The 14,556-nt window shown below is 40.3% G+C and overlaps 1 protein-coding gene and 1 long non-coding RNA gene across 2 annotated transcripts in view; both read right to left on the bottom strand.

Annotated features, from left to right (window-relative positions):
• Positions 1-14,273, bottom strand: part of LOC128767537 (uncharacterized) — a 35,444-nt gene extending 21,171 nt beyond the window's left edge. Inside the window, exons 1-2 of the long non-coding RNA XR_008416131.1 lie at positions 14,067-14,273; positions 7,789-7,857 (exon numbers count right to left, since the gene is read on the bottom strand). This is a non-coding gene — a long non-coding RNA (uncharacterized LOC128767537). The remainder of the gene's footprint in view (positions 1-7,788; positions 7,858-14,066) is intronic.
• Positions 684-2,383, bottom strand: sox3 (SRY-box transcription factor 3). The gene has a single exon (XM_053879644.1). It carries the CDS (start codon positions 2,210-2,212, stop codon positions 1,307-1,309), a length of 906 nt encoding a protein of 301 aa, XP_053735619.1. The 5' UTR covers positions 2,213-2,383; the 3' UTR covers positions 684-1,306.
• Positions 14,274-14,556: the final 283 nt, after the last annotated feature.

The raw sequence follows: 14,556 nt of genomic DNA, 5'->3' as shown, positions 1-14,556 counted from the left end.
AGACCTTTCATTTTATAAGGCGACAGTGCTTAACGGCTTTTCGCACTCCTCCTACAACACAGATGCTCGACCAAAAGCCAAACATGTCAATTCACAGAAGCTTTAGTTTTTAAAGGGAGGACATGTGTTAATGTTAAACACTGAAAACAAGTTCATTTCTGAGATCAGTATTTAAATTTTGCATCAGCAAGTGCAACAGTGAAACGAGAGAGACAACCAACAAGTGTTACAAAACCTTTTCAATGGAAAATAATTTCATTATCTTAATGATTTCTCTTATTAAAAAAGAAAGTAAGCAGTAAGATTTAATGAAGTAAAATATGGTTTTAAATTACGAGAACCCAACAAAATACTCATGACTGAAACCAATATTTTCTATATTATTTCACTGGATTTTTGTTTCATCATTTGACTATGTGTTTAAAAATGTTATGTTAAATTAAGATTGTCTTGCTATCATTGTTTTTAACGGCATTCATTTTAAATAAACAACATTGAAATTTACTGCGGTTCAAAATGTAACCATAATGTTGGTTCACCGGTTTTTATCCTTCCTTAAGAATAAAATAAAAAGTTTGTTACAGGTTTGTCACATTATTACAATGTATTTTCCCTGCTTATATTAGTAGATTTTTTTTAGCAAACTTTTCAAACTAAACACATAAAAAGACGGGAGTCATCGATCATGTTTCGTACAAATTTATTCAGCATTTAAGAATAGAGGATGGTCTTAAAATATGTAGAAACGTCAGTTTAAATAAACCTTTTCGTTCAGAATAATGAGTAAACATGACACTGTCAAAAAACCATCACAGAACAGAACATTTCTTTTTACAAAACAAAAACTTTACAAAAAGAAAAGAAAATCGGGTTCACAAGCTAAAAAAATAAAAACTATAAATAAAACTTGCGTTTGTGACCCGCACAGTCATTGTAACCTAGAAGTGATGGGAAGAAAACTACTTTTTTTTTTGTTTGAAACTGACTTTCTACAAATTAAGTGTAAACATTTATGAAGCGACTTTTCCATCCAGCTTTCCTCAAATACACCAGCCTCACCATGAGGCCACATGCCTTTTCAAAGAGAGAAAATATGGCATTATTTAAAATATAGTCCAATAGTCTGATTGCTTACACTCGTGATAAAAATCATCTTTTTTGTTTGCAATTGCAATTTACTCTGATGGACTTTCGCTCTTGCGTCCATTTGGAAATTCATAAAATGGACTAGAGAGAAAAGGGTTCATGTTTCTTTAGCAACCATAGAGTTCAAGTATCCGAGTACTTTTTTTAAGAGTCTTTTCCCTCAGATGTGGGTGAGAGGTAGCGTCCCGTTGACGCCGGTGCCTGCGCTCTGGTAGTGCGGGTGCACGCTGTGTAACCGGCTGCTCTGCAGGGACGTGTGGTCCGCGCTGTCTCCGCCGGGCGGCAGGTACATGCTGATCATGTCCCTCAGGTCTCCCAAACACGCCCGCTGAGAGTGGGACGTGATGGCCGGCGGCGGCGAGCTGGGCTCGCTCTTGCACACCGACGCCATGGAGCTGAGGCCCATGGCGGTGCCGCTCTGCTGCGTGTACGCGGGGGACATGCTGTAGGTGGACGCCGCGTTCATGTAGGTCTGCGCCGTGGACATCATCGGGTACTGGAGCCCCGCCATCTCGTAGCGGTGCATCTGCTGGATCTGCGGGCTGTTCATGCTGTGGTGCTGCGGATACGCCAGCTGGTCCTGCATCAGCGAGTACGCGCTGTTGCTCCATCCGTTTATGTGCGCCGCGTAGCCGTCCATCCTCTGACCCACGGACACGGCGCTGTTGACGGCGTTGCCCCCGGGCGCCAAGAGCCCCCCGGTCAAAGAGTACTTGTCTTTCTTCAGCAAGGTCTTGGTCTTCCTGCGGGGCCGGTACTTATAATCCGGGTGCTCCTTCATGTGCATGGCGCGCAGTCGCTTCGCCTCGTCGATGAACGGTCTCTTCTCCGCGTCCGTCAGAAGTTTCCAGTCGGCGCCGAGTCTCTTGCTGATCTCGGAGTTGTGCATCTTGGGGTTCTCCTGCGCCATCTTCCTCCGCTGGCCCCGGGACCACACCATGAAGGCGTTCATGGGCCGCTTGACCCGCTCCTGGTCGCTGACGCTGTTGTTCTTGGCGCCCGGCGCCGAACCCGAGTTGGACTGCGGGAGCGGGGTCTTGATCTCGGTCTCCATCATGTTGTACATCTTGGGAAAAGTTCGCTCGCTCGCAGGCACGAGGTCAAAAGGAAAGTTGCCAGTCGTGAGGTAGCAGAGACACTGACCATGCGCTGATGGAGAGACACCAAAACAAAAAAAGAGGCAGGTGCGAGTCTCCCGAGCTGCTCGAGCCCTGCTCTCAAACACTAGTCTGGAAACTTGCTCGCCCAGCTCTGGTGTTTTGAGGCCTGGCGAGAGCCCGTGTAAGAGGGGACGTGACAGCATAGTAATGAGCCGCCCTCCACCAATCCCCGCGCAGCTCGGCTCATCCAGTATTCCGACCAATCGCAGCTCGGCCGCTTGTGTTTTGGTTCGAGGAGAAAGAAGAGTGAACTTTTAAACGACGTGAGGACACAATTCTACCTACACGTCAAATGAAACCGAATCAAACTTTGATTTTTCCGTCTTATAAACCTACCCCACCAAGAGTTTAAAATACATCGACTCACTTTAACTGAAATATTTGTATTATTCCCCAGTGTATTTCAATATAATAGATACATGTTCGAAGAAAAAAAAATATTGTTTTAAGCCATAGAGTACATTAAAGTAAGGTTCCCATGATGTCAATCATAGCCTAATAACCCACTTCATTATAAGTGTATTTATAAGTGTATGGATGAATAAATATTGATGGAAAATTCTGACAGTTGCTGTGACATCACACGCAGCGTGGCAGAGACTTATATAGTTTAAACTGTTATAAAGTATTTTGAACAGAAACTATGTGCTGCTTGTTAAAAAAAAATGGTGTTGTGTGCGTGATGGCGATTTTAAAATACATATTTTATTTTTATTTTTATTTTTATTGGAGATTTAATGACGTTTACATCTGAGAATATTTGTGTTATCGATTGCAATGTTTGACGACTGTTCATTATTATTATTATTATTATTTTTGTGAGACATAAATTGTGTTGGAATAGTTTGAAAGATGAGCTTGTCTCCAGTGGGAAGTCCAGGATGCTCCATGTGGTCACTGAGTAGAACCGAAGCGGAGCCCGCGGAGCCCGTCATCTGCGTGTTCCACGCCACTTGAGGGGGAAACTTTTAATCCCTCAGCGCCCTCTTGTGAACAATAGTGGAACCACCTTCAACTTTGGGAGGGAAGAAAAACAGGCTTGTTTTTTTTTATACATATATTTTAAGTGAAGCTGGTGTTTGCTGTGGGTTTGGTGTTAATGATTTCTCCAGCGCGACTCTTCCATTTGCATGTGTGGAGTCGCAAAGGAGCAGAAACGCGGCCCCGCGACAGAAACTGGAGCGGCGAGCGGCAGAGAGCAACCTCACATGCAAATGACCGAAGCTCGATGGGCCATCGAGAATCACCATTAACACCTCCGGGATCTGCTCCCGCTCGGCGGGGACTCCACTGGTTTGTGCATATTTTTATTTTCGGGGGTGTTCGGGGGGTGTCCTCTCTCTCCCTCTCTCTCTCTCTCCGACAGAGCGAAGGCCCCACCAACCAAAACGAGCGCTCGCGTAACGTTGGGAAACAGAAACTGGAAATGAACGCAGATGCAGATCAATTATTTAACCTGTCTGGATTACATTAATTCATAAGGGGATTAATAACGGTGTCGTTAGTGACACTTGTTTCATGACCAGGCACATTTGGGAAAACATAGTTGCCAGAAATTGATATTAAAAAGATAATCTCAATCGAATGATCAAGCGTACGCAACCTTATAATTAATTTAATAAATACAAGAAATGTATTAGTCTTATAACTGTCTTCGTCATGTTGAAGAAATATAATCACCTTTTCTTACGAACAAACGGGGTGTCTATTTCCCATTTTACTCCCTTTATTATAAAAAAAATACATTAAAATGTTTAAAAATAATAACACAACATAAAATGTTTTTTAACAATTGCAAGTAATTATTGTTACTTTCACCGTGTGGCATTTGTATTTTCTTGGACATAGATTTTGTTTATGTCAAGAGTTTCAATGACGCCAGTTGATCTTGGATTATCAAACTATTTTATTTAATTAAAAACTGAACACATTCAAACCATTGACCTTTCATTCGATAATAATTCATTTCATACTACTACTACTCCTACTACCTCACTCCTATTTTGTTTCTCCACCAAAAATGAAATAAATATTGTCTTTTATATGTGCATCAATGGGCAAAGCTGCTGAATGGATTTTGACTGCAAGAACCGCATTCTATTATAGCAAACGCTAATAAATACATGTTCCATAAATTAAAATAAAAAATATAAATATAGCAAACAATTCCAAAATAATTTAATTCAACCATTTATTATTTATTTAAATTGTATACACATTTATTTTAATACATTCAATTTGCAACACAAGCGTTCAGGCACTGTTATATTTAACAAAACGAGCAGATGACAACTGAAAAATGAAACACCATATAATAAAGATTACGTTATCAAATAAAATGCGTTTAAATATTTACTAATTATTTATTACTAATTAATTATTTATGTAATAACATATGTAATAAACATATTACAGCAAGAATCAAGTACTTTGACACCAGTAAAAAGTGAATTATGGCCACCCCTGGACACGTTTATGGCGCGCAGTAGCAGCACATATTTCCACATAAAGTCAAACGTGATTTAAATAAGAAAAAATGCTCTCGGTCATCAGTTTAATTTCCTCCATCAATGGGGCGTTTCACGCGCCGCGAGCGCAATAAAAACTCCGCTCCAATTAGCGCGGGTTTAATTCTGCGGGACCAGTTATTTGTTTATCTGCGCTCATCTCAATACTGATCCGCTTGTAATCTTCTTATGGAAATGGACCGGTAGCAGAGGGGGAGACCGGGGGGGGGGAGGAGGAGGAGGGTTGGGGGACACCAGGAGTAGTAACCCGGGGTTTGGTAATGAGGGCTTCTGTGCGGCTAATTTCCTAATTAAGGGACGGAGACCACCAGCACAGAGAGCCGGGGGCCCTCGGGCCTGGAGGAGCGCACTGCTGGATGTTGGGAAATATTTGGACCTGATGGTGAGGAGGAGGAGGGGGCGAAGACCTGCTCATCATCGCCTTGAATATGTCGCGCATGAGCACCAAGTGCGTCGCTTTTAAAGTATGTGCTTTGCTTCATTGTAGTTATTTAGACTTTATTCAATTCTAACGGCCCCTGCGTATAGATGAGCCTTTATTCTCCGACAGTAAAGGCTCAACAGAAACGCCATTCATTGACAAAAAATGTAACAAGAAAGCAGGGGAAAATATATAGCGTATAGAATGTGTGGCATTTATTTAAGGCCAAATCTCTCCAACGATGGCACAAGAGAGAAAAGTACAAGGGAATAGAATGGTTCAATGTTGATAAAGTGGAGGCAGTGCATCACTGACAAAGCTTCTTTCACCCCAGTGTAAAGTAGCTCAGTCAATGTTCTATGACTTGTGACATCAATGATGCTTCTATGAAGCAGTGACTTCAAAATAACTGACTAACTAAGTGACACGCTAACAAAAATATGTTGCATTTAATGGCAACTGTTGAGTCCAAAGTAAGAGTTCGGACAGTCACGTGACTCATGAAGTGAGTGCTGCAGGTGCTCAACACGTTGCTTAATATGAGGCATGAGAACCAAACAGCTGAGGTGAAACACTGATCTGAGGATGTGTCAACTTTACATATTTCTTTTGAAATCTGAATTAAATGTTTATTCCAGGTAACGGTTGGATGTTGCCTAGCCTGCCCTTGAGCAAAACACTCAGGCAGGTTTGGCCTAAATTTCATCCCTCCTGAGCTGTGAATGAGATCATGTGAAGCTGCAACTGCTCTTTATATATTTAGGGTGTCAATGTGGCTTAAAATGGATCCAAATGTTGGTTATATTTGCCCAGAGATTTAAAGGGGAATTAAAACCTTTTCTTCGGACTAATGTCACACAAAAGGGCTTTAATCCCACTATTGACGACGGTTCAATCCCCTGTGTGTCCGCAGCTTCAATGGAGCTTATATGGCCGGATCATTTCAATTGTCAGTGGTGAAAGTTGAATATTTGGAGGCTGGCATCGGTGGACAGTAGCTGGGTGTTTGGTACACACTTGTGTGTTTTGCTAAACTTTTAGGAGCAGGTGAGGAGCTGTGACTCCACCACGCAGCGCATGTGAATCATCTGCATTATTAGAAACTGTGTTCCAAACCTGCATCCTGTGGCATCAATAACTTATTTTTTGTTTCGGCCCAGTGACTGGGTACAAGGCCTTTGAGCAAAGTAATTAACAAAGAATGGCTTTTCAATTACTGCCACAATGGAATGTGTCTCATTAAGATTTGCATGATTTTTTTTTTTTTTTTTTTGGAGGGGCCCGGAATGCAAATGAAGATGCGATTTACGCACGGTCTGCTGTTCCCATTGTGTCTGCGTGAATACTCCACGTCCTCCCACTTCCACACACAGGTAAAATAATATTCACGGCTCATTTGGGAGAATAAAAGTAGAAGCATTATCACCCCTTTGTGTACACACAGAGGAGTGTGGTTCGTCCTGCTGACACTAGTGACATAGTTGACCCACAAAACAATGGTACAGCAAATTAAATTAAGGTTGATGCTTTCACAGGTCGCTCTTCTCCTACTTCTTTCTCATTTAAAAATATATATATTTTAGTAATTTTCACAAATGCTTTTCTATGAGCCTGATACAGGACTTCATGTACATTGTATTAAATATAAAATTAGAGGAAATTAAAAACTAAATAATAGTAATTAATATTATTTGATTTGCTTCTACATTTATTATCAAAGCACACATTAAAAATAATGATAGAAATAATTGAATCTTTTATTTGTATTTTTATTTTAATACTTGAATTCATGCTTCGAATATTTAATTCATAACTAGTATTTTATTATTACCACAGCATGCAATTAATTAATAAAATATATTAATTGATCTTAATGTATGAAACAGGTATATAATAATATATGTATTTTTCACTACTGATTGAATGCTTCTTCTGCTACTAATTTTACAATATTAATTTGTGCCTGTTTTTTATGAAGTACCTGAAGGAGAGATGCCATAATCAGTATTTCAGAACTATAGTCACATTTTTTATCATTCATTCAGAAATCCAGAAACGGGGGAAATAAATAAATACATGTCCCTTTCAGTCTAAAATGGAATTTTTTATTTATTTATTTATATTATTATTTTTTTTGCTGTGTGTTTACTGCATTTAAAAAAAATCTACTGATCTCATGAAATAAAAATTCCCAATTCACATATTTATAAGAGCAAAATATGGGCTCAACCTCTCCGCGCAAATAAGAAATATTTCCTTCACTGCTTGTATATTAATGTGCTATGTACTAGTTAATTTTTTTTTAACCAGCCCCAGTTACATCATGACATTTAAAAGGTGCAAGATATTTTATGAGAAATATAATTATTAACTCTCGAACAATTTAGTTGCATGTCCGAATCTTTTATCATCCATACTGTGTTCATTCAAACTTGGATTAGCCAGTAACTGTGTTCCCTCTCTGTATTGATCCCTGTATCGATCTGTGTGTTTTCACTAGTTTCTTGCAGCTCAGACAGATTCATAAACTCACCACATTTTGAAGGATCATCTGAAGGTCACAGGTCGCTCATCAGGTGAAGGAAACAAACGTCACTCAAACCTTCAAAAGAAAAAAAGAGACTCAGCAGAGAGATTCATTGATTTTTTTTTATTTTTTTTTACAGGAGGCCCGTCTGCTAATGGAGAGCACCGCATTCTTGCCTCCGGAGTTGTGTTGTCATTGTGTTTGCGGGGAGGGAATCGAACCTTGACGCGCTCCGGCTGCACTCAGCGTCTCCAGCTCTGAGGAATGTAACTGTCGCACTTATTGAGCTTGTAAAACAACAAGCATGAAGCTGTTTTCCTCCGACTTCAGCCTCTTTTTCTCCCCAGCAGCCCAAGCATGTCCTTCCTCATTATGCTCCTGTGTGTGTGTGTGTGAGCGTGAGCAAGGCCAAGGTTGCTGACACACACCCAGTGTAATCTCTTTAACTAGGAGCAGACAAGGCGTGACCACCCAGCACTGCGCTCCATCTCACTTAGCCAAAGGAAGAGTTTCGCACTCCATCACCTTCCGCTTGTCATCAATTAGAGCGAGTGTTCTCGCCACATAAACACCCACAAAATTACACACAAGTGCACTTTATATCATCACGGATCCTCAGATTCGCCATAATGGACGCCAGCGTTTATCGGCGCTGCTCATTGACTAATGAAGCTCAAATGATTTGGGGATGATTTGCCGCGGTCGGGTCATTTCTCACACACAGAGCAGATCCTGTGAAGAGCTCCGATAAAAACATCTGGGATATGAAGCGTTAAATGGAAATTTAAAAAAGCGAGCGAGTCAATTGGGGATCCCATAACCGTTAGCAGTCGCGATTAAGCAGAACATTCTAATTTTTACCTCAGTTTTCTCCAATATCAGTGCTGTGAAAACTTTTTTTCTTCTCAGACTATATTTGCTTTTTGTCACTACAAACATCCTTCGCACCGTCTTGGCTTTTGAATCTACTTTGAGTCTCTCACATATGCGTGAGACATATAGAATTCAAGAAGGTCAGATCAAAATAATACACACAAATATACCTGTTATGTTTCTGTATGAAACATGACCGTGACACCATTGTCTCTACACCTGCAGCTCCAAGGGATAATCCCAGTCTATCGTGAGCCTGAAGACATTTCTTTTTCTTCCTCCTTCAGATAGGGAGAATATATTCCAGTCATTATAAAACACATGTTCCGGTCGCAGTAGTATTTTTTTCTAGTTTTTCTACCAGTTGCTTCGAGGAATTTGGTGTTAGGTGCAACCAAATATGAAACTCCAGTCACTCATAAGCGAGTAGCAAAGGTTTCTGGTGCAGAAACTCAGCCACACAAGGGGCGATATTTCCAAGTTTTCCAGCCAAACAAGATTTGCACTCATCAGAGACCGATGACATGCCGGCTATATTTAGCTCCGTTATCGCTGTAAAGTACATAAATGAATCTCCTTTACCACCGAGTGACTCATCACACGAAGACACTTCACTTTTTCACCTTGAAACACAAACAAACTCAACTTTTTCGTCTCTCGTGTGTCTGTTTTTAAAGTTTCCGAATTCATTGACATCGAAATCCTCAGATGCAAATCTCAAATACTCCATCGATAGGGACCTGTAACTTAGTGCTGATTTTAACTGGGAATCAACAAAGTGCATTCCAAGCTGCTGGGGGCCACAGGGGTTGACTTGGCGTGCTGCATTTGGGCCTCGGACCTTTAGTTTGTCACCAGTTCTCTCTCTTTTATTAGCTGTCTTGCACTAAAAACTCATCATGGTAATGTAGTACTGAAGAGTTATCATGCTCCCGTCTCTGCTGAGGACTGTTTGTTTTTGTTTTTTTGTCTACTATTTCTGATGGAACATTTCAAAAGTCTACTTTTCCCTATGGAGGCTGTAGCTGCCTCGGGTTGGTAGAGCCAGTTCCACCTGACTTTAGAGGGAAACGTAACCATCTCAGATCTCATTTTAGAGTCTCTAAAATCCCATAGTCTCTGAAGTCTCATTTTTGTCAATAAGCCTCTAATATTGTTTATTTATTGGCCCATTATGAACAGGATTTTAACAAAATGTTGTTTCAATGGATCAAAAAATAGCACGAAGAGTCTTGAAGAGGAAACCTGGATTCAATTTGGGGCTATTAAAATTCTGTGCGGGTGAAGGTTTCTTCGGCAGACTTGTCACACGCATTCTCTCAACTTCAGTCGTGTCACGAGCCACAGACCTGGTTGTTGGTCACTTCCATCCTGCTGCAGTGACTTCTAGATCCTTCAAAACCTCATACCGATCTCAGAATCCACGACTCACTACCCACCTCCTCCACAGGTCAAGCTCCTAATGTCCACTTGCTGGCATTTATATTGTGTCATTTCACAAATCTCAGGAGGCCCATGACTTGTCTTTGGCCACGCGGATCCTGACCGCTTGTTTGTGCCTCTTAATCAATAAGATGACCAGACATTTGCATGTGAATGTTGGAGCCAGGGATTAGCTTCAGCCATGGGCACTCTAGGAAACCACAGGGAAGACTTCCGTGATAGAAAGGAAGTTTTGCTGGGATCTTTTCTCAACCTAGTGGGGGTGGCACTGAGATGCGCCGAAACATACGGTTCACAAGTCGAAGAGTTTAAAGCCATCAATCAAAATGTCTGTCAAACTGAGCTCAGTCATCCAGCAGAGACTGGTAGTGAGCCACTTTTGAGGTCATGTTTACAAATATAAAGCAAGTAAAGCGCTGCATTTGTTGCCGCTATGCATCATAGGATTTGTATTGTGTAGGGACGTTGACTATATACCACAAGGATTTGCTTTGCAGCCCAAATATCATAGCAACGCCAGGCATTCCAAACATGAAACGTGATCGATAGATAGATAGATAACATACAATACAATAGTACAAATAAAGATAAGAAAAAAGTAAAATAAACAAAACAAACAACAACAGTCCAGCATGTGAATGTGCGTGTGTGTTGCGAAATACGTGTATGTATATACATGTATATACAATACGTGACATTAACTCCTTAGAAATACACATTTTGGGTTTAAAAATAAATAAATAAATAACAGCAGGATAAAAGCATTTGTCAATCTAGTTGCACTCATCAAACAGAGTGATAGCAAATGCGGTGAAAATATAAATAAATAAATATTTTCATTGATGTATTATTTATACATTATTAGTTAAAAATAATCTGCTTTCTGCTGATCTGGACAGGAAAAAGTTCAGACTCTTGGACAGTATTTTCTCTGTAAAGCTCAAGCCCCCTCGACCCCCCGCCCTAAATTCAGCTCCACTGTTGAGCGAGGGCGTCACGTGACCACGCGTGTGTTTGCCAACTCCAAACTTCGCTTGCTTACGTACCGCAGCGCTCCTCAGACGGACGGAATCTACAACAAAAGACAGTTTTTTTGTGCTTGTGATCGTCAGTCAGCATCCCCAAAGCCTTGTGTCTGTCATTATCACGCACCTCACTGAGATGATCGTATTAAGCTCTTTTAACCGCCTGACTGGCTAATTACCGCGCTCATTATTCCCCATGTATCTTTTGAATCATTGCCATGTTCAGTTTTCCTAAAAACAATAGGAACTTTCTCTGTTTCCTGTTTGGGAGAAAGTGCTGAGTCGGTATTTTTGCATGCCCAAGCAAAAAAGGGCCTCTTTTGTTTTAGCCATAATTGAGATCCCACTAATCTACCCCTCTTAAAGAAAACAGCTTCTTTGTCAAAGCCTTCATTAGTTTAAGATAATATTGTGAAAATGCACAATTAATCCCAAGAATAACTTGAATTAATTCAATAAAATCAGCGTGATTGATGCTGCTAGCTTGTTATCGGCAGGATGAGTATACAAGAGCGCCCAGCATTAATAGCTTATAGATGAGGGCTGGTAAAGACCCTAAAACTGGTCAGTGACAGGAGGTGATTTATTGGATCTCAGGTGAAGAAACAAACAAGCTTGAATTGATACATCAGTCTCCAGCACAATTAGCCGCCCCAGTTGGCGGGAAGCGCTGAAGCTGCGTGGCGTGGCGGCCGCTTGATAAAGCCGATAAATGTGGCCGCCATCAGACTCATTAATAAAAGAGGAATCATTCAATTAAGAGTTAGCCATCGCCCTCTAAATATATTAATTACCTTGAGCCTGACCAGATGAGCGGCGTGATTATTGCCTGCGTTCATTACGGCCGGTCTTTTGGGAGAGGAGCGAGCTGAGGTGGGACGCCGGCTGTGTTGACAAGATAATGGATGGTTGCCGTGAAATTGGTCACCTTGCCTTGGGTAGAGCTCAGAGAGGTCAAGCGGAGGACGGCCAGGATCCCCGAGAAGTCAGGTCGCCCCAACACTTACCTTTAATGTAAATATTAGCGCTGTCAATGTCAACAGTCGGAAACGTGTAAACATTCGCGCTCAAATATAGCAGCTTGTTGCCATGTTTGACTACGACTTCCTCACAAACACATCGAGTAAATACATATGGGTGTGCAAATAACTCAGGAATGCAAGGTGATGCATTCTTCTGAGGAGTCAAACAGCTGAAATATTTCCACTTGTTTTTGTTCATTTCTTTTGGAACAATATCACGGTGACTTCTTTACTCAAATGTGAAAAAAAAACCCATAATAATTACAAAATTATTACTCTTTTAATGAACCTAAACGTAAATATTTTGTTGTATGCATTTATTAAATTGTATAGTTATTTTGATTTCATTTGACAGGTTTCTATATTATTTTACTCTGTTGTTCTTGTCATATGCAAAGCAAAGCAGGTACCTGTACTACGCGATGAACAACTGTTTATTCCCCCCAAAAGGGACGACACATAAATAAAAATAAATAAAAACAGGAGAAGCAGAAGTATCAGTAAAAAACAACAAACAATCACAAACAGCATCATGTTACTGAATGCCACAACAAATAAGAATTCAGAATGTGACAAAATATATAATTAAACCCAATTCTAATTATAGTCTCAACGACTATGAAGTGAAGTTCAACAAACTTGCATTTGAAATATATTATTATTATTATTATTATTATTATTATTATTATTATTATTATTATTATTATTATTATAAGCATAAATAATTACATAAGCATAGAGAGAGTTCAAAAATAAAAATATTTATGGCTTGAGAAATACAACATTTTTTAAAGTCAAAATAAAAAAAGTATTTTATTTCACTCTTGGATTTATCATCAGTCAACAGTCCAAAAAGATCAAGTTGAAATTCAACAGTAGTTAAATGTAAATTCTTGTTTACATCATCTCATGGTATAAGAGATCCTGTCCAGACACACACACACACCAGCAGTGAAGGAGTGCGGGGAATTGTGGAGCTGACGGCTTATTGCTCCACAGACTGATATGTCAGGGAAACATACGAGATGCTGCAGCATGAGAGCGATTTGCAGCTTCGCCATCGTCCCGGCTGACAGCAGGACAAAGAGACAGAGCTTCTATTATCTGCCGACGTTCGCCTGACTCTTCACTTAAGCACAAACATAGATGTATGTTCTTCTATAAACACTCATGCGCCGTATTAAGCCGGGAAGTCTCTCATCCATTTTAGAATTTAGACACATAAAATAAAAACCAAAACAATAAAAACAAAAATTGTTTTTTTTTTCTTCATAACAAATTGGTAATAATATTTTATACATTTTAACTGTAATTAAAGTTTTACATTTATTAATTAATGATAATTTATTATTGTTATATTGAATATTTTCTGTTTATTAAGTCATCATACATAATTTAGTAATATAGTGTGAATTTGTATACTGCGTAATAAGCAATATTTGAATCAACTTATTACCATTTTTAGTTAATACTCAACATATGACAACACTGCAGTATCAGTTACAGGTCACCATAATAGGAGAAGGCAGGTTTAGTTCATCAAAACTGTGTATTCTTAATACAGAACTTATTGTTATTATTATTATTAATTATAGTTAAACATAGTGTTTACAATAACAACTATATTTCACCCATTTCCCAATGTTACACACAAATAAATATGCATTCGATTTGTCTCGTAAAATTATTAAAAGCAGCACATTAATACATTTAAGTGAAATGAAACTCATTGTCTGAATAAGTCTCAAATGAAAGTCACCGTGATTTATTGAGGAGCCAATTAGTTAAAGTTTGTGTAAATAATAAAGAGCAGCGACTGGCACCATGCAAATCCCAGTGCGTGGTCTCCCTCAACACTCCCTCCCTCTCTTTACTATCACCCTCCTCCTCCCACTCGGTCCAGAAAATTGAGGACACTCACCAGGCAGCGACTGGTTCCAAGACTGCTGTTTCCCTCCAGTCAGACACACCTTCAACAGCTGGCTGTCAGCAGGCCCGGGAGAGCGTGCCGCCGGGAATAAGCAGAGAAAGCAGTGACATCCTGGGCCCAGCTCCTGCAGCCATTCACGCCCGCAGACCCGACCACCGTGGAGGCTCCCAGAGAAAGAAAGAGAGCGAGAGTGCCGGCCAGTCGCTGCTGTGGAAGTGAACACTGCAGCTGAGCGCTCCCTGCTCTGGGACCCATCTCATTCAGTCAAGATTGCTTCATACAAAAGTTGACAATGCAGCCGTGAAGGCCATTGTTGATATTCAACATTTTTTAAATAGCTGAGCAGAATAGACAACATGGCAGGCTGCAAAACTTGGCAAGGGAAAGTGACCCGGAGCTTCCCGTTTGAAAGGGTTTGCCACGCAGGGCGAGACGAGAGGGGACTATTGTGTGCGCTGTGAAAGAACTCCAAAAACAAAGA

The sequence above is a fragment of the Synchiropus splendidus genome, chromosome 11 (genome assembly GCF_027744825.2).
Source record: "Synchiropus splendidus isolate RoL2022-P1 chromosome 11, RoL_Sspl_1.0, whole genome shotgun sequence".
Taxonomy (NCBI): Eukaryota; Metazoa; Chordata; class Actinopteri; order Syngnathiformes; family Callionymidae; genus Synchiropus; species Synchiropus splendidus.
This window is presented reverse-complemented; position numbering and strand designations above follow the sequence as displayed.